Raw genomic sequence first — 25368 nt, forward strand, 5'->3', positions numbered from 1 at the left:
TAAGATGTTTTGAGAATGTTGGGGAGGAATAATTTCCCTTGCCCTTCAAGGACCTTCTGGCCAGACTAAGAAACAAATTGACATGAGACAGATTAACAGGAGAAAACCAAATTTAATAGCATATGTACAGAGAATCCACACAGACGTGGAAATTGCAAGAACAGCCAGGCACCAGAAAGTTTATATGAGCAAGGGAAAAAGGTAGGGGTCTGAGGATACAAAAGGAGATGGACCTTAGTGGGAAGGTGAGAAGAGATGTTTGGAAAACAAAGCTTGTCCTATTACGTAGATAAGTTTTCTAGATAAAGAGGAATCTCTGTCATAGGTCTCTTCCTGATATGGGCAGGCAGTTGAAGGGGAGGTAAAGAGCTCTTTCTGAATCTGCTGGGTGTGGAAAGCTTTTACCTCAAAATACTGTTCATGCCAAAGTGGCTCATCTTGGAGTGGCCTACCCTGGGCCCCTGCAAGGGAGACAGGGACCACTTAATAGAACTTTATTACACTATATTGTTATAATTGTTCTCTTTTAATATTACTTTGTTAACCACTTACTGTGCCTAATTTAGAAATTAAACTGAATCATAGGGTGTATATTTAGGAAAAAACCAGTATATACAGGGTTTGGGGTCATCCTCAGTGTCAGGCATCCACCAAGGATCTTAGAACGTATCGCCCGTCAGTGCTGTATACCAGAATTTATTTAACTAGTCCCATACCAGTGGACCGACCCGTTTTGGTTGTGATGCAACCACAATAAACCACAATAAACATCTTTGTCCTCACATTTGACACCTGAGGAAGAACATCTTCAGGATAAACTCCAGAAGTGGATTTGTTGAGTCAAGTGACTGTGCATTTAAAATTTCAATGATTTTTACCTGTATGTTTTCCTCTCTAAAGTATATTGCAAGTTCTAGTCCAGTAGTACATCTGGGATGGTGACTCAAGATCATCCTGGGAACCTGAACCTATAAGAAATAGTGTTAGTTTCCTGTTGTTGCAGTAACAAATGACCACACACTTAGTCACTTAAAGTAACACAAGTGTATTAAAGTACAGTTCTGGAGGTCTGAGGTCCACAATAGGTCTCCTTGGGCTAACATAAAGGTGTCAGCACGGCTGGTTTCTTGTAGAAGGCTCTTTAAGAGAGGCTCTGTTTCCTGGTTTTGTCCAGCTTTTAGAGGCTGCCTACCCATTTTGGCTCATAGTCCCTTCCCTGCTTTGGCAGCATTCCTGCCTGCATCAATGTGTGCATCGTTCCACTCTGACCCCCTGCTTCCTTCCTACAAGACCCTGTGATTATATTTGCAAGTCACATAATCCAAGGTAAATTCCCATTCCATGGTCCTTAACTACTTCACATCTGGAAAGTCCTTTGGCCACGTAAGGAAACTTCATCACAGGCCTCAGAGATTAGGATGTGGACATCTTCGGGGGCCTGTTGTTCTCTCAAACCTGAAACAGGATTCTGGGCTTACTCTGGGAGTAATGGTTCTCCATTTTTTTTTTTTTTTTTTTTTTTAAATACAAGGGCTTCTGATGTGTACCTCAGGTTGAGGGCCGTCACATACATGTTATGAAAACAAATCAGTGAGTTCTCAAATACTAGATAATGTTAGGATATTTTTTGAGTTTTTGGTGTGCCGGACAGATAGGTCTTTAAGTGCCTTTCAGAGCTGTCGGTTCACGTATTACTTTGTATACTTTTCTTGTGCCTTAGATACAGTTGTTAGAAGAAATGGAGGGAGAATTTTTTATTCTAGTTACTCTTGTCCTGTGGCACTGTTTGGTCTTGGGAGAGACTGCAGATGTGAACAGAAGCATCCATAAGTGCCATTTTGTGAGGGCAGAGAAGGCTGACTGGCAGAAGGGACATGTGGTGCCCAGCTGGCTCACTACAGGTCTGCACTGGTTTAGAGGATGAGTTAGTGACTTTGCTTCCTCCTCCCGAGTCAGGTAGCCTGCCCCCCAGGCTGCTGTTGGGTGCTTGGCTCCTCACTCTCCAGGTATGTCTGAATCAGCACTCGAACCTGTTTCCCAATAGTTCCCACCTTGGGTTAAATGTAAGAATCACTCGGGGACTTTCCAGTATACTGATGAAAAGGCCTCATCCTCAGGATTCTGGTTTGGGCTGGGTTCTGGGCATCAGCATTTTCTAACCGTATGCTTAAAAGAATGCAAAATCATTCAGATCATATGAGACCCACCTGTTTGGAGTCTGTCCAGAAGTCCCCCTCTGTCGATGTGGTTTTTGACTGAGATGGCTGGGGGAAGCATCAGCTGTGGCCCTAAGTCTTAGAGAGCTCTGTGTAAGAGAGGGTGATAGAGTGACCCTTTCTTACATCATAAGTCACAGTCACATCAGGTGACTGATGAGAGTAAATCCAGTCTTGAAATCAAGTGTGGGGATGTGCCAGCAGAGGGCACCCAAGGAATACCGCCGTGTCAGCCATCTGTGGCTGGTCTGTCACACCCAGAGGTGTTGGCCTGGTGCCTTCTCTGTCCTCTAGCTTCTGGGTTAATTGTCCAGATGCCAGGCAAGTCCTCCAGTCATCACTCCTGCTGACTGATGTTCTTGTGTATAGATTATTGTTTAAGGAGTCCCCTGCTGATTTCCCCAGATGCTAAAGGATTGCATCTCAAAGACAGTGTTTTCTCTTAAATGATTGTTCTGGAAGCCTCATGAATCCTCAATTCTCTGAAGCTTTCCTATTTATAGAAAAGAAAGGCAGCTTGCTCCAACAGCCGCCCCTCTTGTTCTAGAAACAATAATACTCCAAGGGGCCAATCTAGTGCTTCCTGTTGAGCTAGTGAAAAATTCTGCAGGTTTGCATATTTGGGGTGAAATAATTTAAATCGCTTATATTAAAAGTGTACTTTGTAAATATTTTCCCAGCATGCCTTCAATTAAAGAGATTTTTGCATCTGGATTAGACAGCAGGGTTTCTGGTTCTATTAAAACAACTGAAGGATTTAGTGTTTAGTGCACATAATAGTGTTTAATAACTTAGTGTTTTTGGTATTTTTATTTGAATTTCTAAAATAAGGATGTTCAAGAAGCTTTTATATATTCTATAATGATGCTGTCTGGGAAATCATTGAATATTTATCATCAGAAATCATTATTTGCTAAAACATCAGACCTTCATAAAAAGGTCTTAAAACAAACTAATTGGATGGATTAGGAGTTGGAATAAGGTCACTTTGTGGGAAAGAATGGGTCAGTGTGGAATTCCACTCCTTCCTTCATTCTTAAATTTGGAGTGGGCTAATAATATGGAGCAGTAACCTGTAGGACTCCCCCTTAGATATGATCATGACCACTCACACTTTGTAGCTGTTTTTCAGAAAAGAGAAGTACATGGAGATTTTACTTTTTCCAAGTTCATTGGCTGAGAGAGCAGAAAAAGGAAGGAAGCAAGAAGATGGGCAGATACTGAATTTTATATTAGTATTATTTTGGTGACAACATATTCTGTCAGAAGTAAACCAGCAAAGGGGTCGGAGAGGGCCATGTTTTATTGTTCATTGGAGTGGTGCCAGAAGGTACCCCGCAATCCTGCACAGAGTAACATCAGAAAGGCAGAGATTGTGAAAGCTCTAGGGAACTCAGTGCAAGGAGATCCTAGGGCCTCATGAAATTGTCAGTCCCACATTTCAGATTCCTGAAGAGAGAATCTGATGGGCTCAGCCAGCTCCAGTGTTGAGCTCTGAGGCTGTTCGGCTCTGGCCTAGGAAACCAGTAATTGTAGCAGAAGCCTCGTTATACGGGGCAGCCCCTGAAGAACAGTATTTGTCATCAGCAAGACTCCATCCCTGGAGCCCAGCTGCATAGGGGTCTTCACCTGCCATCTTGACTCAGGGAGGCTGTGCGCGAGGCAGAAATAGAGTCTTATAGACACACCAAAAGTTAGACTTGACCTATGCATCTGAAGTTGTTTACTGTGTCAGTTTTTATTTTCATAAACAGATTCTAACTTTCCAACTGTGTTGTAGTGCACCGGTGCACAGGTATGACAGCCCCCTTTGTGCCTAGAGCTGAGGGCAGCAGGATTGGTCCCTCCTTGAGGGATACCTCGGGCCGAATCATTCACCGCAGCTGGGCTCCCACCTCTCTGCTCTAGCAGCATAGAGAGCTCTGGTGGCTGCTAAGTCCTGACTTTGCTATGGCTCCACCATTCATTTCCTCCTCCACATATGGCACTTCAGAAGGCACGTCAGTGGGAGTGAAGATAGCTAACCTCGCAAAGCTGCTTTCTGTATTTTTTTTCTAAATGCAAATTGTTGGTAAACTTTGGTACATGGGGTAAACTTTAAATCCAGATCTCCTCATGCGTGGGAGAACGACCACATTCTTTGTAGCATAGGAGCCAGACTGCTGTCTTCTTAGTTCACATTGGAGTATGATTGCATGAAACATGGTTTAATGGAGGATTCTGGCCTTTCAGATTCTGAGAAAATGGCACAGTATCTGGAGGAGGAGCGTCACATGCGGGAGGAGAACCTGCGGCTGCAGAGGAAGCTACAGAGAGAGATGGAGAGAAGGGAAGCACTCTGTCGACAGCTGTCCGAGAGCGAGTCCAGCCTGGAAATGGATGATGAAAGGTGTGTGCATGTCTTATGAGCCTTGTGAGAAAACCAAATCAGACCAGGCTCCAAGAGTTCTCCTCTCACATCTGGCTCGATGTGGAAGGAGATGGCTCCTACATTTGCTTGTGGTGATGACAACCACCACCACATCAGAGTAGATACTGAGCATGGGGAATACGGAAGATTGACCATTTTCTGTAAACACAAAAGACCAAGAATAAATTGCCTTTCTAAAATTACTTGGTCAAGAGAGAAATGGAGGGTTATGTATAGAGAGACAGAGTTTGCAGAGTTGTTGAGTTTCTCTTGTCCTGCACTGTGTCTGTTCAAAGTATGGGAGCATCTTAAGTCCTAGATGTGGATGAGCAAGCTCCATGTGGGTCTGGGTTGGAAGGATCATCAGGAGACAGGTGGAGGGTGCTGAAAGGCAGAGGTCTTATCTTAACAACTTGGAAACTGCTGAGCCTTATTGCAGCTACTTTAAAAAAATAAAACCAGCGCAGTGCCTTTAACTGCTGAAGTGTCTATGACTAACCCTCTCATTATCCCACCGAGAAATGGGCTGAAATGAGAGTCATCTGTGGTTAATAAGTAGAGGCAATGGCCCCAGCATTTCTCTCTTATCCAGTTGTCCAGAATCCACCCATTCCCACACCACCACCCCCCGCGACACCCCCGCTTGGGAGTGAGGTGATTGTCAGGATAAGCAACAGCAACAAATCCAACTTAAAAAAATTGCAATCAACAGAGAAACCCAGCATTTGGGAAATTGGGCTTTCTTTGAACCAGATCATTTCTGCAAGGAAATTCTGTGTTCTGGATCAGGGTTGCCCTGGCCTTATGTGTTGGTATCTTAGTGTGAGGGGTCAGACCGAGCTCCCTTGGGCATCTCCTCCAACAGGATTGGGCAGTCAGTGTCGGAGACCAGGATCTCCTAATGATCACGATGAATCATGTTGACTGTCAACACCAGAACACTTCATAATCACTTCCTTTCTCTTTCCATGACTGGATAGATCCAGAGGGTTATTAACAAAGCTTTTGATCAATTTCCTGTGTTCAGTGGTATTATCATTTTAAGAAAAATCTGAGGTTTTCTATAACGGAGGTCTATATTTTTATAATAAAAAAACTTATAATGGCTTATCATATTTAAAATGTCTGTGTATATGCTTCCTCATTTGAAAAGAATAAATATTTTTTCTCAGAAGTTTATATCATAAACTTTTTTTTAGCCTTGAATTTCACTGATTTCTTTCCAACAGTGTTCCCCTCTCACTAAAAATCCTTGTCCTCTGAAAGCCATTTGACTAAAACCATCAGCTAGAATACTAAACTATTTTATAAACTATCTTAAGACATAGAGCAGATCTTGTATTAACACCACATGGTGCCCTGTACCTGATTTTGAATGCGGCACACTCTGAGGGGCAGCATCTTTCCACCATGGTGAAAATACTGAAGCTACTTTAGGCTTCCAGATAATTTTTTTTTTTTCCAGAACTGGTATTTACTCCAGATGTTTGCCTTATCTTTTCATAGGTCACATTATCCCAGCTAGAATACAGTGGCTCAATAAAGACTCCTCTCCCTGTTATAAATGATGATGTCACATTGGGGAGAAAGAAAATAGTTGGAAACTTAAGGTGTCTACAGGTGTGTTTATTCCTTAAAGACCAAGAGGCAGTTTTGCTGCCTGGTGGATGTAGGTTACAATAAATGCAACTTGGTGCCACCTTGGCAGGCTGCCCTCAAAGGCGGGCATAGTTAGGAATGGGGCTCTAGTTGAGAGATGCACGTCAGATTTGGGAGCCCAGTTTTCTTTGAGTCAAATGAACTAGTGTGGAAATGGCCGTGTTAACGTTCTTGTCGTGAACTGATTGGCAGTCAGGGCTGAGATCTTCCCCGGGATAAAGAGGCCTGCACATGTGGCCGAAGGTTAGCTTGTTGGGAAGTCTCTCAAGCAGAAATTTCTCCTTGTCAGCATTCTGTGCTTGTTCACATAGTGAAGGCTGACATTCCTGATGATCAGGCCTGAGTATTCTCAGGTCCAATGTGACTTCCACATCTGGGATGAAGTCCGAGCTGGCATGGTGTGGCCAGGTGGACCACAGTAGGTGCACGGTGCTATGTCTTTGCTACATTCTAGTATGTGGCTGTTTATTAAGCAAGGCTTACCTTGTAAATGATTGATATCCACTTCACAGGAATACCATTACCTTTAAGCTTTAAATATTCAATTCACAGGAATACCTGTTAACTTTAAGCATTAATTTGATGACATACATCTTGCAGGGCTTGCTTGAGTTTGAGTTTCAAGTAACAATTTAAGTGTAGCCATCAAAACATGGATGTGCCAATAATCCTTGGGACAGTGGAGGTAGATTTCTACATAGCTTTTATTATCTGATGAAGAAAAGCCCAGTCCTCTCTGTTGAATGGCACAGCTGTTAGTAGGCCTCCACCTGGAGCTACAGTGTTCCATATTTCCCTACCCTGTACCCCTAGGGAGAGGGGTGTTTACTAAGCAGTGGAGCTTTGTGACACCTGAGTCTGCTTTATGCATGTCTCTTAGCTATAGCATCACTCTCTCAATACCCAGTTTGACCTCAAGATAGGAACCCCAAACCTTGTCTCTTAGGAGTTCTCTTAAGAACTACTGAAATGCATGCAATTCACAGGGCACCTGGGTGGCTCAGTCAGTTAAGCATTTGTCTTCAGTTGGTGATTTCAAGGGATTGAACCCTGCATGGGCTCCCTTCTCAGTGGGGAGTCTGCTTCTACAACTCTGCCCCTCCTCCTGCTCATGCTTGTGAACACCCTCTCTCTTGCTCTTGCTCTCAAATTTATAAAATCTTAAAAAAAAAAAAAATAATGCATGCAGTTCTGATACTTTCCCCCCCTCTCCTTTAGGTATTTTAACGAGATGTCTGCACAAGGATTAAGACCTCGCACTGTGTCCAGCCCGATCCCTTACACACCTTCGCCAAGTTCAAGCAGGCCTATATCACCCGGTGAGTACACATTCTCAGCTACTTCTGTGGATGATTTCTGGTATGTTTCATAGGCATCCCCAAATATGCTCCCCTCTAGCATATAAAAATCTTGTAAACAGAGGGAGAACAGTCATGTGTTTTTCAGAAACATGAAAAACAAATCACTATCAAGACAGAGTTTTAGCCTGAAATTTTTAAGCATAAATGTTACAGTGCCAGCTGGTGTTTTTTCATTTTTTTGTTGTTGTTGAAAAGGAATTTTAATCCAAAAATCCTTTTTTAAAAGACTGTCTTTGATTTTTAAGTGCCAGTGGAGTGACAGAGCCTTGCATAGATGTCTAAGATGGAGCATAGCACACCTCCTGGGGCTTCTATTATTTTATTTTACATACATTATATCTCATTTCTACTCTCAGAATAATTAATATAGGCATCATTTTCCCATGTTAAAATTGAAGCAGTGATTTAAAAGTACAGTGGCTGTTGGTCACAGGTCCAGGAGGTGGCAAGGCGGGGAAGGTCTTGCTTCCCAAAGCCTTTGTCCTTTGGAGCACTAAACTGCCTCCTGAGATTACTGGTGGCTGGGGAGCTGACTGGTGAGCCGACTGGTGGGTGAGCTGACTGATGGTGAGCTGGTCAGCCAGCTGGTAAGCTGGACTAGTGAGCAGACTGGAGAGCTGCCTGGTGAATAGGACTGGTGAGCTGACCGGGTAGCCGACTGGTGGTTGAGCCAACTGGTCAGTGAACTGACTAGTGAGCCAACTGGTGAGCTGACCCGTGTAGTGTGACTGGGCCCCAACAGGCAGGCCCTGCATGAAGAAACTGGCCTTGCTTTTGGCTTTGCTTCTGCATCTGGCTTTGCTCCTCAAAAGCCTTTCCCTCAAAGGCGTGCTTGTCTTCATCTGACCCCAAAAACCAGCCCCCCAGGCCTCCCTCCCGGTCTCTGGCTCAGAACCAGCACAGCGTGGGGCTCTCAGGCCAGGAGGGCAAGTCAATGATCCAGCAAGGATGAAAGAGGAAGCAGGGGGCCAGGGACCTGCCAGGGGAGTGGAGGGAGGGAAGAAAAGGTAGGCAGCCAAGGGATCGCATCTTGTGACTAAAGGGACAAGTCTGAGTTTCTTGTGCTTGCTGGTAAACAGATTTTAAACAGAGCTGGGGAGAAAGTATGTGTGTGGGGGAGTGGAGTTTCACAGCAGAATAAAGTGAGCGCCTGCTTTTAGAAGGATGGCGGCAGGAAGAGGCTTTGTGGGTTTGGAAAGTAAAACAGCTGTGTGTTAGGGGTTCTATGACTTTGTATGTTGTGACAATTGTGACAATGGACAACAGGGAATGCCCTTCAGGTGGACCTTCAGGTGGATGAGGGGAAAGGCCGCAGTAATGCACATTCCGCACATGCTGAGGTTAGATCCTGCCCAGTGCTCTGCTGCTGGGACCTTCCTTTCTTTCTTTTTATTTTCAAGAGGAGAAATCAAAAGAACATCCGGCACAAAGCATAGCAACTTTTGTCCAGTTCAGGCAGGGTAAAGAGGAGTTGTTCACAAACCAAAGGGCTTCGTGTCATGGAGCAGTGCATGACCATCTCCCCTTGTTCTTTCCCAAAGGATGTTCTGGAATCTGTTTCTCCTGTTCTCTGGTGGCCTTTAAATCTCTCCAAAAGCTCCCTCTTTCTTGCTGCCTCTCCATTTTCCCCAAACAGCACTTCAGTTTCATTACCACGATAAAGTCCTTCTTTGCCTTCTAACTTATTGACATAAAAGGAAGGCATGCTTCAGGAAGGAGCAATATGGAAGATAGTTTTTATAGTTGATGGTGATGCTGATTCATATTTAGTATAATTTAGCCTTCTGTTTGATTTATTTAAACCTAAAGAAATCCTTAGAGGCATGTATTTTCCAATACATTAAGTGTAATGTTGTGGACTTTGAATAAAGCAAAAGCAAAAATCAGACCTTAGTTGGGAATATCAACTTCTGTTGTAATAGATACTCAATCAGAAGATCTTATTCTGTGTACGTAATTTTGACTTTCACTGCACCTATCCCTGTATGGGGGACTTTCCTGTAGAGATGAGGCATTTGCTTTTCCCTTGGACTAAGTAATAAGTAACACCTAGATTTTTTTTTTTCTTTCAGCCAGCCTAAGTGAGAAGAACCTTTGTGTCTTATTTTAAAGTTGTGTAATATCATTAAAGTAGATTTTATCTCATATTTGGCCAGAGAATTACTCCTTATCTAGTCCCTTGCAGTTCTATACATAGTATATCAGCAAAACCTGAATTTTCAAGTTTGCCTTTCAATTTAGTTTTTATTGGAAGAAGTTGTGGTTCTTGGTATTAAGAATATCTAATCACTTTCTTAGTGGAATTATGTTGTGTGTGTGTGTGTGTGTGTGTGTGTGTGTAGCTTTTATTTCCATTTTAAGCATGGTGAGTGCTTATTTGTTCCCTTACCATTTCTGATTAACATTGACAGTCTTGTATTTCATCAAGTTGTTGAAATACTTCCTCTTTCAGTTTGAAAGTTCTATTTCCTAGAACTTTTGAAGGATCCTTTTCTTAATAATGTATCGACATGGGGCACCTGCGTGGCTGGGTGGTTGAACGTCTGCCTTTGGCTCAGGTTGTGATCACGGGGTCCTGGGGGATCTTTAAAAAAATCTTAAAAAAAAATGTATTGACTTACATATGCAGATCATATTTGGGGAGAATATTACTTATCAGCAATAAGGTTGCTGATTTCAGGTTGTCCGTTATTTTAGGCAGCCTAACAACAAGACACTCCCAATTAGCATATTTTGATGTGCCTAAATCATAGATGGGGTATAACAAAGTTTGAAAAAGTGTCTACACCCCACTACCCCACTAGCAACAAGCATACCCACTGCCCAGATCTGGGTGTTTTGTTTTTCTTTTCTTTTTTTTTTAAGATTTTATTTATTTATTTAATGAGAGACACAGAGAGAGGCAGAGACATAGGCAAAGGGAGAAACAGGCTCCCTGGGGGGACCCTGATGCAGAACTCAATCCCCAGACCCTGAGATCACTATCTGAGCCAAAGGCAGATGGTCAACCGCTACACCACCCAGGTGTCCCCAGATCTGGGTTTTTAATTCCATTCTCCAGTGAAAAGAGCTGTGAACTCCTTGGAGAAATGGATGTTGGAGGGTTTGGAGCAGGGAACCTACAGGACGAACCCAGAAAATCTAGTAATGCTGCAAAGGAAGGAGGTGCTCAAAAAACAGCAAGATGAAGGTATGTGAAAGAGACACAGGAGCCCACCAAAAATGCTCCCAAAAGCCAAAGCTGAAACAATCTGAGCAGCGAAAGAAAAAAAGTGTTAGGTTATAACCCAAACATAAAATAAATATCCATGAATTTATACTAGTATAAATAAATGACTGAGTAAAAAACAAGGGAGGAGAAACCGATCTCTCCTATGAAAGAATTCCAAATAATTTATGTAGCTGCTCTGCTCTCAAGGAAGTGGAAATAACTCTTTACTCTTTAAATGTGGGAGGACATAGTGTCTTCCTTCCAAAGAATGTGTGGAAAAGCGGGGGAAAAAAAGAGTAACGTTACAGTGGAGAAACTTGACGAACGTGGCCTCAGCCAGGCCATCAGGGTCCGCGTTGACAGTGGTGAGCTGTATCTTACCCTACATACAACGAAAATGGCACTTCACATCTGTAGACTTCTCCCAAAAAACCCATAACCCTAGTCTAACCACGTGGAAAACATCAGACAGACCCCAGTTCAGGGATAGTCTGTCTGCAGAATATCTGATCAATACACCCCCAATGGGACAAGCTCTTCAAAAACAACGAAAATTGAGGAACTGCCGCAGCCAAGAGGCACCTCAGGAGACCTGACAGTTAAATACTAAACTGGTATCCTATATGGGATCCTGGAACAAAAAAGAGACATTAGGTAAAACTTCAGGAAATCCAGACAAGTTGGAACCTGAGTTAATAATAATGTGTCAGTATCAGTTTATTAGTTGTGACAAATGTGTTATACTAGCATAAGATGTTAATAATAGGGGATTCTGAGTGTGGCCATCCTGGAACTCTCTGTATTACTTTTGCCACTTTTCTGTAAACCTTAAAGTATTCTAAAATTAAAAGTTTATTTTTAAAGAAAGCCACAGAAGTAGAGATCTCACCAAGTCATAGTAGATAAAGGGAGCAGAGAAAAGCCCTCCTGTCTGATCCTGATGCAGCTGCGATATTTAGAAGTCAAATACAGGAGGAAAACCTAGCGAACAAGATTGGGAAATGGCTCTCAGGGGAGTGGAAGGAAAATTGGAATATGATCTCATACAAAGCCTTTCACCAAGAAGAGGGTGGTCAGCTTTGTCACACGGCCTCCAGGGTCAAGTACAGTGAAGAGTGGAGAATGGTTGTTGCAGCTGGCAGCATGGAAACACCGCTGACTTTGCAAGAGCAGTCTTGATGGAGTGATGGGGATGGAAACAGATAAGGGAGATTTCAAGAGGAAATTGTGTCTATATTTGACTTTTTTGCGAAGACAGTGGTCTTACGTGTAACTTATATAATTATCATAAAATCATAATTTAAAATAATCTTAAAAGGAAGCAAAGGTATCTGCCTTTAGTTTGGTTCTACATTTTTTTTTTCATTAGCAAAAAGATACTAAAGAAAATTTGGGGACAGTCAGAAGGGGATAGGCAGAAATAAAGTCATCCTGAATCTTTCTATCCAGAAGTGGTGTTAAAATGTTAGTGTTTTCAGGGGCACCTTGGTGGCTGAATGGTTGAGCTTCTTTGGCTCAGGTCATGATCCCAGGGTCCTGTGATTGAGTCCTGTATCAGACTCCACAGGGAGCCTGCTTCTCCCTCTGCCTATGTCTCTGCCTCTCTCTGTGTCTCTCATGAATAAAATCTTAATAATAAAAAAAAAAAGGTTACTGTTTTCTGAGGTCTCCCCCACCCCAGTGTTCTTTTAGATAGTTGGGTTCATACAGATGATACACATTTGTACTTACTTCATTTTGCCTTGAGCTTGTGGATGGTGAAATAAGTCTCATTTTTATTGTAGTTAATACATTAACTATATGAGAGCAAGAGAAATTTATTGTAGCAATAGCTTTGAAAAGCCATAGTATTTGATTTATTAATAGACTGGTGTTTGGGGTTTGGCATTTTCAACCTAGGTATTTTTGGTTTCTCATCCTGTATTGTATTTGTGCGCCAGAAGGTCTGGTGCATGATGATAACTTAAGGGAAAACAAAAAGCACTAAGACAGAGTCTGTGGCCTCTTAAGAGCTCATCATCAACAACAAGGCTGGGGGAGGTGTAGGAGAGAAATACAAGAAGCAAAACTCTTTACAAGAAACTTTTGTAAAATTTATTCCTGAGAGACACAGAGAGAGGCAGAGACACAGGGAGAAGCAGGCTTCATGCAGGGAGCCCAATGTCGGACTCGATCCTGGGACTCAGGATCACACCCTGGGCCAAAGGGAGGCACCCAACTGCTGAGCCACCCAGGCGTCCCATCTTTATAAGAAACTTTACAAGGCCAAGCATAATGAATTTTATGCAGAAGGTGAAGTAGCTAAACTGTTGGACATCCACTCCTTGGAGGGTTATATGCTGTACGATTTCGTTTATAGGACTCTCTCAAAGTGACAACATTACAGTGAGAGAATAGATCAGTCATTGCTGGGGCATAGGATGAGTGGAAAGGTGTGATTAGTGAAAGGACTGACACAAGGGAGTTTCTTTGTGGTGACAGACCAGTTGTGATGACTGTTAACTTGAGTCTATACATGTGATAAAATGACTGAGCTGTATACACATGTGGACACAGGAAGAGTGCAGTGCAGTAAACCCTGAGGAAGTCCAGTGCAAGTCTGGGTCTTCGTCACTAGGAGGCGACCTGTGTCAGTTTCTGGGGTTGACACTGCTGTGCTTATGGAAAAGCTTGTTGGTGGAGGCTGCCTGCAGCGTCCAGTAGAACTCTGTCATGTGTTTGCAGCTTCATGTGAGTGGTAAACGGTTTCAGAATAAAAGGTTATAATTGTAAAAAATTGAAATAGTTTTAAGAAGAGATTCGAAAAAGAGAGAGCTATGCATAGAGCACTTTTGAGATTGGCCTTAAAGGAACTTCATGAGCTGAAGCTTAATGAGGCCATCGGTGGCCAGGCACTCTCCCAGCACTTTGTGACAGTTACTCATTTCATCCCCACAGCAACCTTGTGAGGCCACTACAGTAATCTCATTTTACAGTTGACGGATCTGAAGTCCCCTGTCACTCAGTGCCAAGTGGCAGAACTAGAGTTGGAGCTAATGTGGCATTCAGCTCTAGGGGCTCGTCTGTCTGCCTTCAAAGGCTAGTCGAGGGCCCTCATGGCCAGGGAAGAAGGTAGAGAGAAGCCCAGGACATGCTGGGAACTGAGCAGTGGAGGTCAGAGTGAGAGTGATAAAGTCACTGTGGTTTGTACACTGGCCGCCCTGGGGCCCTGCTTCCATAGGTTCTGATTTCATCTGGTTTGGGCCTGAGTGAGGGCTTTGATACTCTGTTGAGAATTGCTGACCCACAACATTAAGAGATAGGTTGGAGCCAAGGACAGAGGCCTTTATAAGAGTCTTTGGATAAGGATCCACTTTCATAGCCTTTCTCTTAAATTTCATCACTTTCATAAGAAACAGAATTAGGGTTGTATTCCTCAGAACTATTTAAATAAAACCTCTTCTTTCCTCCTCCAGCTGAACGAAGTCCTTGTGGTAAAAATAAACATGGCCACTTAGTTTCCAAAGACTTTACTCCAGACCTCCATTTTGTAAATGTGAACCCCAGATCCACAATTGGAATGGAAACGTGCCAAATAGAAAGCATTAATTGACAGTCAAATCAAGAACTAAAATAAACCCTTGACTTTTGATGTTGAGGACACAAATTCTGGGACAAGACAACTAAAGGTAGGCTTGGAGGCTGCAAGTCTCAGCCATGGAAGCCAAAAGAAAATAACAGCTTCTTATTTTTATTGTATTCAGAAAAGAGTTCAAGTGGAGTTCATGTTGCTTGGCATCTAATAGCTGATCTTAGATTCAAAGTGGTTGAAAATTGCACTCATTTCAGCAGAACATACACTAAAATTGGAATAATACCAAGATTAGCATGGCCCCTGCACAAAGATGACATGCAAATTCATGAAGCATTCCATATTTTTTTAACCAAAGCAAATTTGAAAAAAGAAAACAAATCTGGTGGTACCAAATTCTAGACTCAAGTTACAAAGATGTAGTAATCAAAACAATATGGTACTGGCACAGAAATAGACTCATTGATCAATGGAACAGATGAGAAAACCTAGAAGTAAATCCACAATGGTCAATTAATCTTCAACAAAGCAGGAAAGAATATCCAATGGGAAAAAGACAGTCTCTTCAACAGATGGTGCTGGGAAAACAGGACAGCAACATGAAAAAGAATGCAACTAGACCACTTTCTTACACTGTACACAAAAATAAATTCAAAATGGATTAAAGACCTAAAAGTGAAACCTGATACCATAAAAATTGTAGATGAGAGCACAGATAGTATCTCTGACATAGGCCATAGCAACTTCTTTCTAGATAGATGTCCTGAGGCAAGGGAAACGAAAGCAAAAATAAACTTTTGGGACTTCATCAAAATAAGTTTCTACACAGTGAACAACAGAGTTGAGAGGCAATCCTCTGGAATAGGGGAAGATATATTAGTAAATGACATATCTGATAAAGGTATAGTATCCAAAATACATATATAAAAAACAAGTAATCCAATTAAAAAACGGGCAAAAGACATGAACAGATGTTTCTCCAAAGAAGACATACAAATTGCCAACAGACACGTGAAAAGATGCTCAACACTACTCATCATCAGGGATACAAATCAATTGCAAATCAAAACTACAATGAGGTATCACCTCACATCTGTCGGAAAGGCTAAAATCAATAACATATGAAACAACGGGTTCGGGAAGGATGCAGACAAAAGGAACTCTTTTGCACTATTGGTGGGCATGTACACTGCTGTACCCACTGTGGAAAGCAATATGGAAGTTACTCAAGAAGTTAAAAGTAGAACTACCGTAAGATCCAGTAATCATACTACTAGGTATTTACCAAACAACAAACAAACAAAAAAACAAAAACAAACAAACAAAAAAAAAACACTAATTCAAAGTGATACATGCACTTCTATGTGCAGCCTTATTTACAATAGCCAACATAGGGAAGCAGCCCAAGTGTCCAATGATTGATGAATGGATAAAGCAGATGGGTATAGATAGATATGTATAATAGAATATTATTCAGCCATAAAAAATGAAATCTTGCCATCTTCAATGACATAGATGGAACTAGAGAATATAGTACTAAGGGAAATAAGTCAGGGAAAGACAAATACTAAGTGATTTCATTCATGTGGAATTTAAAAAACAAAACAGATGAGCAAAGGAAATAAGGAGAGAGAAGAAACAGAAAGACTTAACTACAGAGAATGAACTGATGGTTACCAGAGGGGAGGTGGGAGGAGGATGGAGGAAATAGGTAGGTGATGGGATTGAGGAGGGCACTTGCTGTGATGAGCATGGGGTATTGTGTGTAAGGGGTATTGTGTATAAGCGTTGAATCTGTTACATCTGAAACTAATATAACACTGTATGTTAACTGTGTGATAATTAAAACCACAACAATAAAACCAGAGTGATTGAAAATACATAGTTCTATCCAAACTCCTCAACTTGCTCCTGTGTTTCCATTTTCATTCCATTCATTCACATGGAACTTCTCTGTGATAGATGCCCTGGTAGATGCTGGGAACTCAAAGATATAAAGATCACTGTATTTATTCAGTGATAAATAAGCATCGCTCCATACCACTGGACCAGCAGCATGTAACTTGCAAAGACCAGGGCAGCTTAGCTTGAACATGTTAGACTGTTTGAAAAATACAACTATTTGAAGCCCAACCCAGACCTATCTAATAGAAAGGAAAGAAGGAAAGTCTGGGCTTGAGTATTTTAAAAACACTTTGGAGGTGATTCTTTGGTCCTAGATGAAGACTGTATAGATCATTACAGTGGGCTTGGGGTTGTTTCTTCCTTAAATACCAGTTTCTTTTTGGAAACAGTGGCATATATAGAGCTTCTGTTTTCTTCGTTGAGTAACCAGAAGTTGCAAAATTATCAGTAGTGATTTTTGTTTGCCTTTATGACAAGTATACATACACACAATACACACAGTGGTTTTGTCTCATTGTTAGTGTCTCTTTTGACACTTGTCTTGCATCTGATGTTGATCCCTTTGCTCTAATTTTTTCTACATGACTCATTTCTTCTCATGTCTTTTTACTACTCTGTATCTCAGTTGGACTCCTGGAAAGGTCTGATTTTGTTTTGTTTTTTAATAGGGGGAAATCTCCTCTTTTTAAATATTATATATTTATTCATGAGAGACACAGAGCATAAGAAAGAGAGGCAGAGAAACAGGGAGAGGGAGAAGCAGGCTCCCCATAGGGAGCCTGACGTGGGACTCGATCCTGGGTCTCCAGGATCACATCCCAGGCTGAAGGCAGCACTAAACCACTGAGCCACCCAGGCTGCCCTGATTTTGTTTTTTTAATTGGGATAAGAACATTTGACATAAGATCTACCCTCTTAACAAAACGTTAACTCCAACTAGAGGCACAATGTTGTACAGAAGATCTCTAGAACCTACTCTTGTATAATTGAAACTTTATGCCCGTCAAACAGTAATTCTCCCCATTTCTTCCTACCCCTAACTCTTAGCAACTACCACTGCATTCTCTGTTCCTATGAGTTGACTTATATGCCTCCTAATTGTATCATGCAGTATTTGCCCTTCTGTGACTGGCTTAGATCAGCATGATGTCCTCTATGTTCTCCTTAAAAATAATTTTTAATGGCTGAATAATATTCCCTTGTGTGTATATATCATGTTTTCTTTACTACTTTGTTGATGGACATTCAGGTGGAGTTTGTGTGCATAGTTTCAGAGGTAGAATTTAGTGATTCATCAGTTGCATGCAACACGCAGTGCTTATTACTTCAAGTGCTCTTCTTAATGCCCATCACCCAGTTACCCAACCCCCCCCCTCTTCCTTTCAGCAACCCCCAGTTTCCCATAGTTTTCTCTTATGGTTTGTCTCCTTCTGTTTTCGTCTTATTTTATTTTTCCTTCCTTTTCCCTATATTCACCTGCTTTGTTTCTTAAATTTCACATGAGTGAAATCATATGGTATTTGTCTTTCTCTGACAGACTTATTTCGCTTAGCATAATACCCTCTAGTTCCATCCATGTCATTGCAAATGGCAAGATTTCATTCTTTTTGATGGCTGAGTAGTATTCCATTGTGTATATAGATATACCATATCTTCTTTCTCCACTTATCTGTTCATGGGCACCTGGGCTCTTTCCACAGTTTGGCTATTATAGACATTGCTGCTATAAATATTGTGGTGCAATTGCCCCTTTGGATCACCATATTTGTATCCCTTGGATAAATACCTGCTAGTGCAATTGCTGGGTCATAGGGTAGCTCTATTTTTAATTTTTTGAGGAACCTCCACACTGTTTTCCAGAGTAGCTGTACCAGTTTGTAATTCCTGCCAACAGTGTAAGAGGGTTCCCCTTTCTCTCCATCCTCACCAACACCTGTTGTTTCCTGAGTTAATATTAGCCATTCTGACTGATGTAAGGTGGTATCTCATTGTAGTTTTGATTTGTATTTCCTGATGCCCAGTGATGCGAAGCATTTTTTCATGTATCTGTTGGCCATTTGTATGCCTTCTTTTGAGAAATGTCTGTTCATGTCTTCTGCCCATTTCTTGATTGGATTTTTTTGTTTTTTGGGTGTTGAGTTTGATTTAGGTGGTTTATACATCTTGACTCTTGTGGATAATGTTGCATGATGTTGAGCATCTTTTCATATGCCTGTTGCCTATTTCTAGGCAAAGAGATGTCTTTGGAGAGATGTCTGTTCAAGTCCTTTGCCCATTTTTTAATTGGGTTATTTGTTATTGAACTGTAGGAGTTCCTTATATATTTTGAATACTAATCCCTTATCTGATACATGGTTTTTAAATATTTCCTCATATCCATAGTTTGCTTTTCTGTTGATTATTTCTTTTGCTGTGGAAGCTTTTGAGTTTGATATAGTCCCACTTGTCTATTTTCTGCTTTTGTGGTTGTGCTTTTGGTGTCACATCTGAGACATTGCTAAGATCAATATCATGAAACCTTCCCTCTGTGTTTTCTTCTAAGAGTTTATAGTTGTAGGTCTTATGCCTGAGTCCTTTAATCCAATCATTTTGAATTGATTTTTGTGAATGGTATAAGGTAAGGGTCCAGTTGCATTCCTTTGCATGTGGATATCCAGTTTTCTCAGTACCATTTGTTGAAGAGGCTACCCTTTCCCCATTATGTATTCTTGGCACCTTTCGATTGTATATGTGTGGACCTATTTCTGGGCTCTCTGTTCTATTCTAGGACTTGACTTTTATATCCCCTTTTACCCAGCAGGCCATTTGATGAGCCCACCACACTTTTCATGTGTGTTCATTTTTTTTGGTGACTGAAAACTTTTGCATTTTAAATTCTTCTCGGTGGTTGAAGACACTAGATAATGGAATCTGAAATAATATTTGTTGTTATATTTCAGGTCTATCATATGCAAGTCACACAGTTGGCTTCACGCCACCGACTTCATTGACAAGAGCCGGAATGTCTTACTACAATTCCCCGGGGCTTCATGTGCAGCATATGGGAGCCTCCCATGGTATCACAGTAAGTATTCACAGGGGAGGAAGCCACACTGACTCCTGATGGTGGTAGCAACGGCTTCTTCTTAGGAGAACAGGGGTGATGCTGTTAGACATTTACTTTTTTTCTCCCTCCCACCATCAGTTCACCTTCAATCTATAGAGACTTCCCAGCAGTTTGATACCAAATTCTGGTGTTGAAACTAAAATCCTTCCCAGGAGACAAAACTTCAGCTTCACTTTCTGTGAAAAATTATCCTTTGTGAAATGTAATTTGAACTCTGGCCAAGGCCGTAATTAAACTCTGGCCAGCTCTTTGCTATAACGAGTCATTGCTGGTTGCCACAATGTCTAAAATATTTATTGTTGGCATCTTCACAGTTCACTTATCTTCAGTATTCTTCTTGAAATTAGCCTTATTTCTGGTTTCACTCAGAATTTTCTCTCCTGGAATCAGAAGGAGTCTTAAATGCTTTTTGTTCAGACTTCACTCGGAGTTTTTCCTTGAGAGCTGCTTATTAAGTTGACTAATAGAACAGTTGAAAACGTAGCACACAGGAGTTTGAGAATAGTGAAGAAGGGAGGGTACTAGTTCCAATAAGGAAACCTTCAAAAGAAGACTCTTATCCTACAAAAGCGGTAAGGTATTTCTGAAGCTGTTTTTATTGGTTTGTTGGGAAACACCTGGTTGAGCTGCAGCTTTTGGGATGTTGATAACTGAGTAGAGCAATGGAAGCAACTCGGTGACATACAAGGGACAGAGGAGATCCAGTTGGGGGATGTGGCGCTGTTTTTGATTCTAGGACCGCCCCGTGGAAGGGCCCGAGTCCAGTAATTTGGTCAGTGCAAGTTTCATAGTCACTTTGTGTGGCTTTTTCACGGGTGTCGGTGCAGACCCCAAGGAGTTTACGTCCCCACTCGAGGGAGCGGGAGGGGCAGGCCAGGAACTCGCTGGCCTCTGGTCTCTGTGGCCCCCCAACCCCCTTCACCAGCCCCCACTTGTCAGGCGGTTAAAAAGGAGCGGGCCGCCCCGGACTGACCTGCCCTTCTGTCCTCTCTGCAGAGGCCTTCACCGCGGAGAAGCAACAGCCCTGACAAATTCAAACGGCCCACGCCGCCTCCGTCTCCCAACACACAGAGCCCCGTGCAGCCGCCGCCGCCGCCGCCGCCGCCCCCCATGCAGCCGGCGGCCCCCCCCGCGGCCGGCGCGCCGCCCGCCCCCTCGCCGCAGCCGGCGCACCCCCCCTCCCAGCCTTAATGCATGTGCTTGGTCTGCAGCTCACGTGGGGACTCGGACAGTGGAGCCGCCTGCTCAACGCCAAAGGCTTCCTTCCCTGGCAGTTCTGGATCTGACTTATTTGCACTGACGTTATCTAGGCTTCACTATTAATTGTGTTGTAAGTGTTTGTCGGAAACGCAGCCAGTGTTGTGTGTCTACGACACTACGCAGACGACTTTTTTCCATCAGTGTTCTACTTGAATCTCCGTGTACGTCCATTCCCTGGCTGGAACATTTGCTATTCGATATTTGGTAATTCAGCAGCAGCGTGCAATTTTTGCTTGGCCCCAGAGCTTCATTTTCCTGGCTTTTAGGTTTGTAAAATAAAAAGGGATATCTTTTTTATATTTTTTTTTCATGAATTTGCAGAAAATTACTGAGCTGATCCTCCCCCTTGCCCCCCGCCCCCGCCCCCATTATAATGGTGTTTACCAAACGTAACCCGTAATTCAGCACTACAGTTCGGACCTTTGAAAATCTAGCCTTCCGTGTAGAATGGAAAGCTAGATGGATCAGTGCCCGAGACAGTGTGCTCTGGCCTAGAGCTTTCTACAGATACACTTTGTGTAGGTTATTTTCAGTGTCAACATCCACGCCTCCTGTGAAACAAGACAGCCTAAGTCATGGACCGCGTGGCTCTACCTTTTCCACGTCCACGTGGGGTGGACAACTGATGTGTATTCAGGTGTGATTCTTTCCTTATCTTTAGTGGTAATCTCCCCAACCCGGCCCCTCTAACACCAGTCCATAAATGCTGTCCTGCCCACCAGTGGTTCTGATGGCCAATTAGAACACACGCTCTTTGATTTCTGCTGCAGAAGGCAACGTGATTGTAACAAAAACAGCTATCTTCCCTTTCCCGTTCTTCGTGTTCCCCTAAAATAGAGTTTGAACAAATATTTTAAAGGTGCAAAATACTATTAGAAAGTACTATTTGAAATGAACATTATAGGAATATCTTGGCATAGCGGCCTCAGAATACTTTATTGCTTGGCAGAAAAGAAAAGAGGTGAGAAGACGGTAGCACATGAACATCGATGAGCACTTGTGTTGCCCAGTATAAGCAAGTGCAGTGTACAAACAAGTATACTCTGAATACATTATTTCCATTCATTTAGCACAAATAAATCATTTGGTTTCACTTGGAAGTGGAACACTGTGAGTCACTCTTTTCTTAATACTTGCAACATCTTTATTTTTGCTTTTCAGCAGTTACTGTTTTGTACTTTGGTAGTAAAGTGATTTTTACCACCTGTGTTTGCATATTTATATATGCTGTGGACGAAAATAACTTACTAGAGAATGTATATTTTATGATGAGAATGTGTATCTGTTGGATATAATCAGAGAACTGAAAATTAATTTATCGGTAATTTTTAAGAGTCCATGTTTTGTGACACCCATCTCTAATAGCTAGCTCTTTATTGAACACACTCCTAAAAATAAGGAACCGTGACATTGTAGATATTTAATAGTGTACAGTATAGAAACTTCCATTTTTGCCTTCGAATGCATATTTAAGAATTACAGAATGAAACAAGTCTTGTTGGATAATAGTGTTTGACTAGCATTTTAAGAACTCGAGAGTAAAAGCAACAATAGGATTTTTCACCTCTTCCTGCTTTCACCCCTGAACTTCACTCCTCAATTGGTCTATATAAATTTTATTTATAATGTGTATGTAATATACATAATCATAGTACAGTTCTCAGATATGGGGAACAAGTTTGGCATTTAATTATTGAGGCTTTAGATTTTTAATTCGATCGGATGGGGTCTTAGCAAACCCAGGGATCTCACCAACAGCCTGCCGTCCCTCCTGGTACATTGCCATTCCAAGGAATTCTGAGAGGAGGCAAACAAATTTTGCCTTCATGGTACAGTTCTTGGTTTCTCTCATAGGAGAAATATGGTCTATGTTTACAAGAATCTTTCGCGAGATGATAGAATTCAATGCTGTTGGGATAGTGGCTTGCACTCAAATGAGAAAGTCCATAATGTAATGAGCTTCCCTCTGCTTCCTGTCAATTGAGTTACCTCCCGAAAGCACAAAAGTCAAAACATTGCCATATGGTGAATGAAAAAGCACTTGGCGTGAGCAAACCGTTCCTGATAAATGCCTTCTAGAAATAGGTTCTTGACTTTCAGACTTTGCAGAAATGTAGTGCTGGTTCCCCTAGTCATTTCATTTTAAAATAAAACACAGCTCCTTCAAACAGCACTTTTTCAACATAAATCTAGTTGCCTCTCCCTGCCGACATTCAGAATTGATAGAACAAACACTACTATTTTGAGTCTGTGCTGTTTCATGCCCTTCTAAAGTGGTTTCTGACCCTGTGTGGAGCCTGTCACACATGGGCAGGATACCTGCCAGGGCCGTTCTTGGTGATGGTTTAGCCACCAGGGACCCATAAAATCCCGACCCCGAGCCCTTGGAGGCAAGAGCCCCTTCATCCATGGGAAGCTGACTTACCTCGGGCTCTTCTCACGGGGGCCGACTATGGTTACTGCCATTCCTGCGGCCCACGTGCTCAGGGTCACCCTGGACCGACTTCCCGAAGGAAGGCCTCTAAGATCAGGAGCTGTCCCGAGGGCAGGCGGGAGCAACAGTAGCTTCCTTTCCCTGTCTTGCTGACAGAGACCCTTGGCTACCACTGTGCTGCTAATAGGATAAGTACTCTGTTGCCAGATTACCATGCCTTTTATACAAAACCAAATTAACTTATCTAATACCTGACACCTCTCTGGGCTCTGAATTGCTTTCTCTCAAGCATGCTGGCATTTCTGGACAGAATTCTAGAAATTTGGCAGATGATGGAAGTATTTAAGATGTAATTCAACTTACTCCTTTGTTAACTGAAGGGAGTTTTAAATTCTGAGCTCCTGAGATACCACAACCGTGGGATGAATGCGCGACCAGAATGTGGCTTTGACACCAAGTGCTGCCGCTCCTTTGTAATTGGCTTCTAACTGATTTGACCAGAGATCATTGATAATGTGAACTTTTGTTAACTGTTCAATTGTAGGAAAATAGACTATGTATCGCCCTCTGTTAGGTAGACATGAACTTTTCCTGCACGAAGCCTTGCTTATAGAGGATGCCCAATAAGGCGAGAACAAGCATCGTAACTTGTGCTTCAAGAGCGCAATATTTTTCTCTTACCAGTACAGAAGAATCATTTCTGTGTAACTTGATCTTCTGTCCAGTACTTGTCTTGTAGGTAACCAACACTGACAACTTTGTAGTGGTAACTACCAAAGAAATACATAGTAAAAGAATCTTTTATTTCCAAATTTATTAAAGAGCCAGCCATTGACGCTGCTACATGAGTTCCATGCTCAAGAGCCATTGTAAGAGATTAAGGGGTTTTTAGGTTTTCGTTTCTGGGTGGTTGTTTTTTTTTTCTACTTTTTTTTTTTTTTTTAACATACACACACAGCTGTTAGCATGACATTATGGGGAGCATTTTCCAGAATGCTCAGCAGTCGTGGTTTACTGCCAAGCCCTAGTTGCCTCTCGGGAGGCGGTAGAAGGAATCCTACGTTCGTGATAGCGCGGGCGCTGTGTGTGTGCACGTGTGTGTGTGCATTCATGCCTTAACTCGGGTTACTGCTCAACTTCAGTTCTCGACTCGGTCTGCACCGTCATCGAGATTGTATTGTACATCTTGATCTGAACTTCATCCTGGCAAAAACAAGGTTGCAGGCACAACAGTTTAAGAATGCATTCCTCTGGAAGAGTTTTTGGTCAGGTTGACCTTGAGCCTTTGGACTTTATTTGGGACTTAGCATGGAAAGCAAAAGTGGACCGTCAAATGGGAAGACATCAGCAAGGAAGAGAGGAGAGCCCAGTGCTAGCATGTCTTTTGCCTCTGCATCTCCGTGCACACTGTGTGTTGTTCATGATAGCTTGTTTACAACTTGACTATGTTGGAGTTCTGGTAATAGTGGCAATCTTGACATTGGTCAGAGTTTAGAGAGATGTAAGACTTCCAATTAATGTCTTATTTACTTCTTTATGTTGATTAGTCTTTGATACATGTGCTGAATCTGAAACCTAAATAAAGATAATTTTTTAAAATGCACCTCTTGAGCCTTAAAACCTATCTCTTTGTTTCTGGTCTTTGAGTCAGAAAGTGAACATTGTTTCCCCATTTTTCTGCTGTACATCTGACTTTGATTTTAAATCCTAAAGGCTGCCTTAGAAGGTAAACTTAAGGACAGGACACAGAAGGGCTAGTACCATTTTTGCTTCTTAAGTAGGGTGCCAGTTACCTGGATGTATTGAATTTTTGGAAATTCATCTAGCTGTATGCTTTGATTTGTGCAGTGTTTCAAATCTGTGTCGGATTTCAACTTAAAAGCACAGACCTAGTAGGCCTAGTACGAGAACAAAAGTGACACCCATTCCCGAAATTGTTACATATAAGTATATGCCTATGCGTACATACATGTGGGCGCACACGTCTGCACGCACACACACACACTTAGGCTTTGGCTATGGCGTCCAGTCTCTTTGCCGGCTTACTCTTAAGTCCAGATTTGTTGGTTTCCCCTTCTACTCTGTAGGAAGCATGACTCCAGGATCACTGCGAGGTTTGAGTAACAGTTCTTTCACTGCCTGGAGGTTTCTTAGCCTGCCTGGAGGTCCTGTTCCTTCCCTGTGAGACACGTTATCTCCCTTGCTAAAATGAGAACCTAGGGGATGAGAGCCTCC

General features: G+C 42.2%; 1 protein-coding gene and 1 non-coding gene across 2 annotated transcripts in view; both read left to right on the plus strand.

Moving 5' to 3' along the window:
• Positions 1 to 24736, plus strand: part of CCDC6 (coiled-coil domain containing 6) — a 111639-nt gene extending 86903 nt beyond the window's left edge. Inside the window, exons 6-9 of the mRNA XM_041748765.1 lie at positions 4449 to 4605; positions 7504 to 7604; positions 19273 to 19397; positions 20436 to 24736. Coding sequence (XP_041604699.1) covers positions 4449 to 4605; positions 7504 to 7604; positions 19273 to 19397; positions 20436 to 20630 — 578 coding nt within the window. The 3' untranslated portion in view covers positions 20631 to 24736. The remainder of the gene's footprint in view (positions 1 to 4448; positions 4606 to 7503; positions 7605 to 19272; positions 19398 to 20435) is intronic.
• Positions 14673 to 14776, plus strand: LOC121488478. Its single transcript, XR_005987103.1, has one exon. It is a non-coding gene; the product is annotated as a U6 spliceosomal RNA (small nuclear RNA).
• Positions 24737 to 25368: the final 632 nt, after the last annotated feature.

Source organism: Vulpes lagopus, chromosome 3 (genome assembly GCF_018345385.1).
Source record: "Vulpes lagopus strain Blue_001 chromosome 3, ASM1834538v1, whole genome shotgun sequence".
Classification (NCBI taxonomy): Eukaryota; Metazoa; Chordata; class Mammalia; order Carnivora; family Canidae; genus Vulpes; species Vulpes lagopus.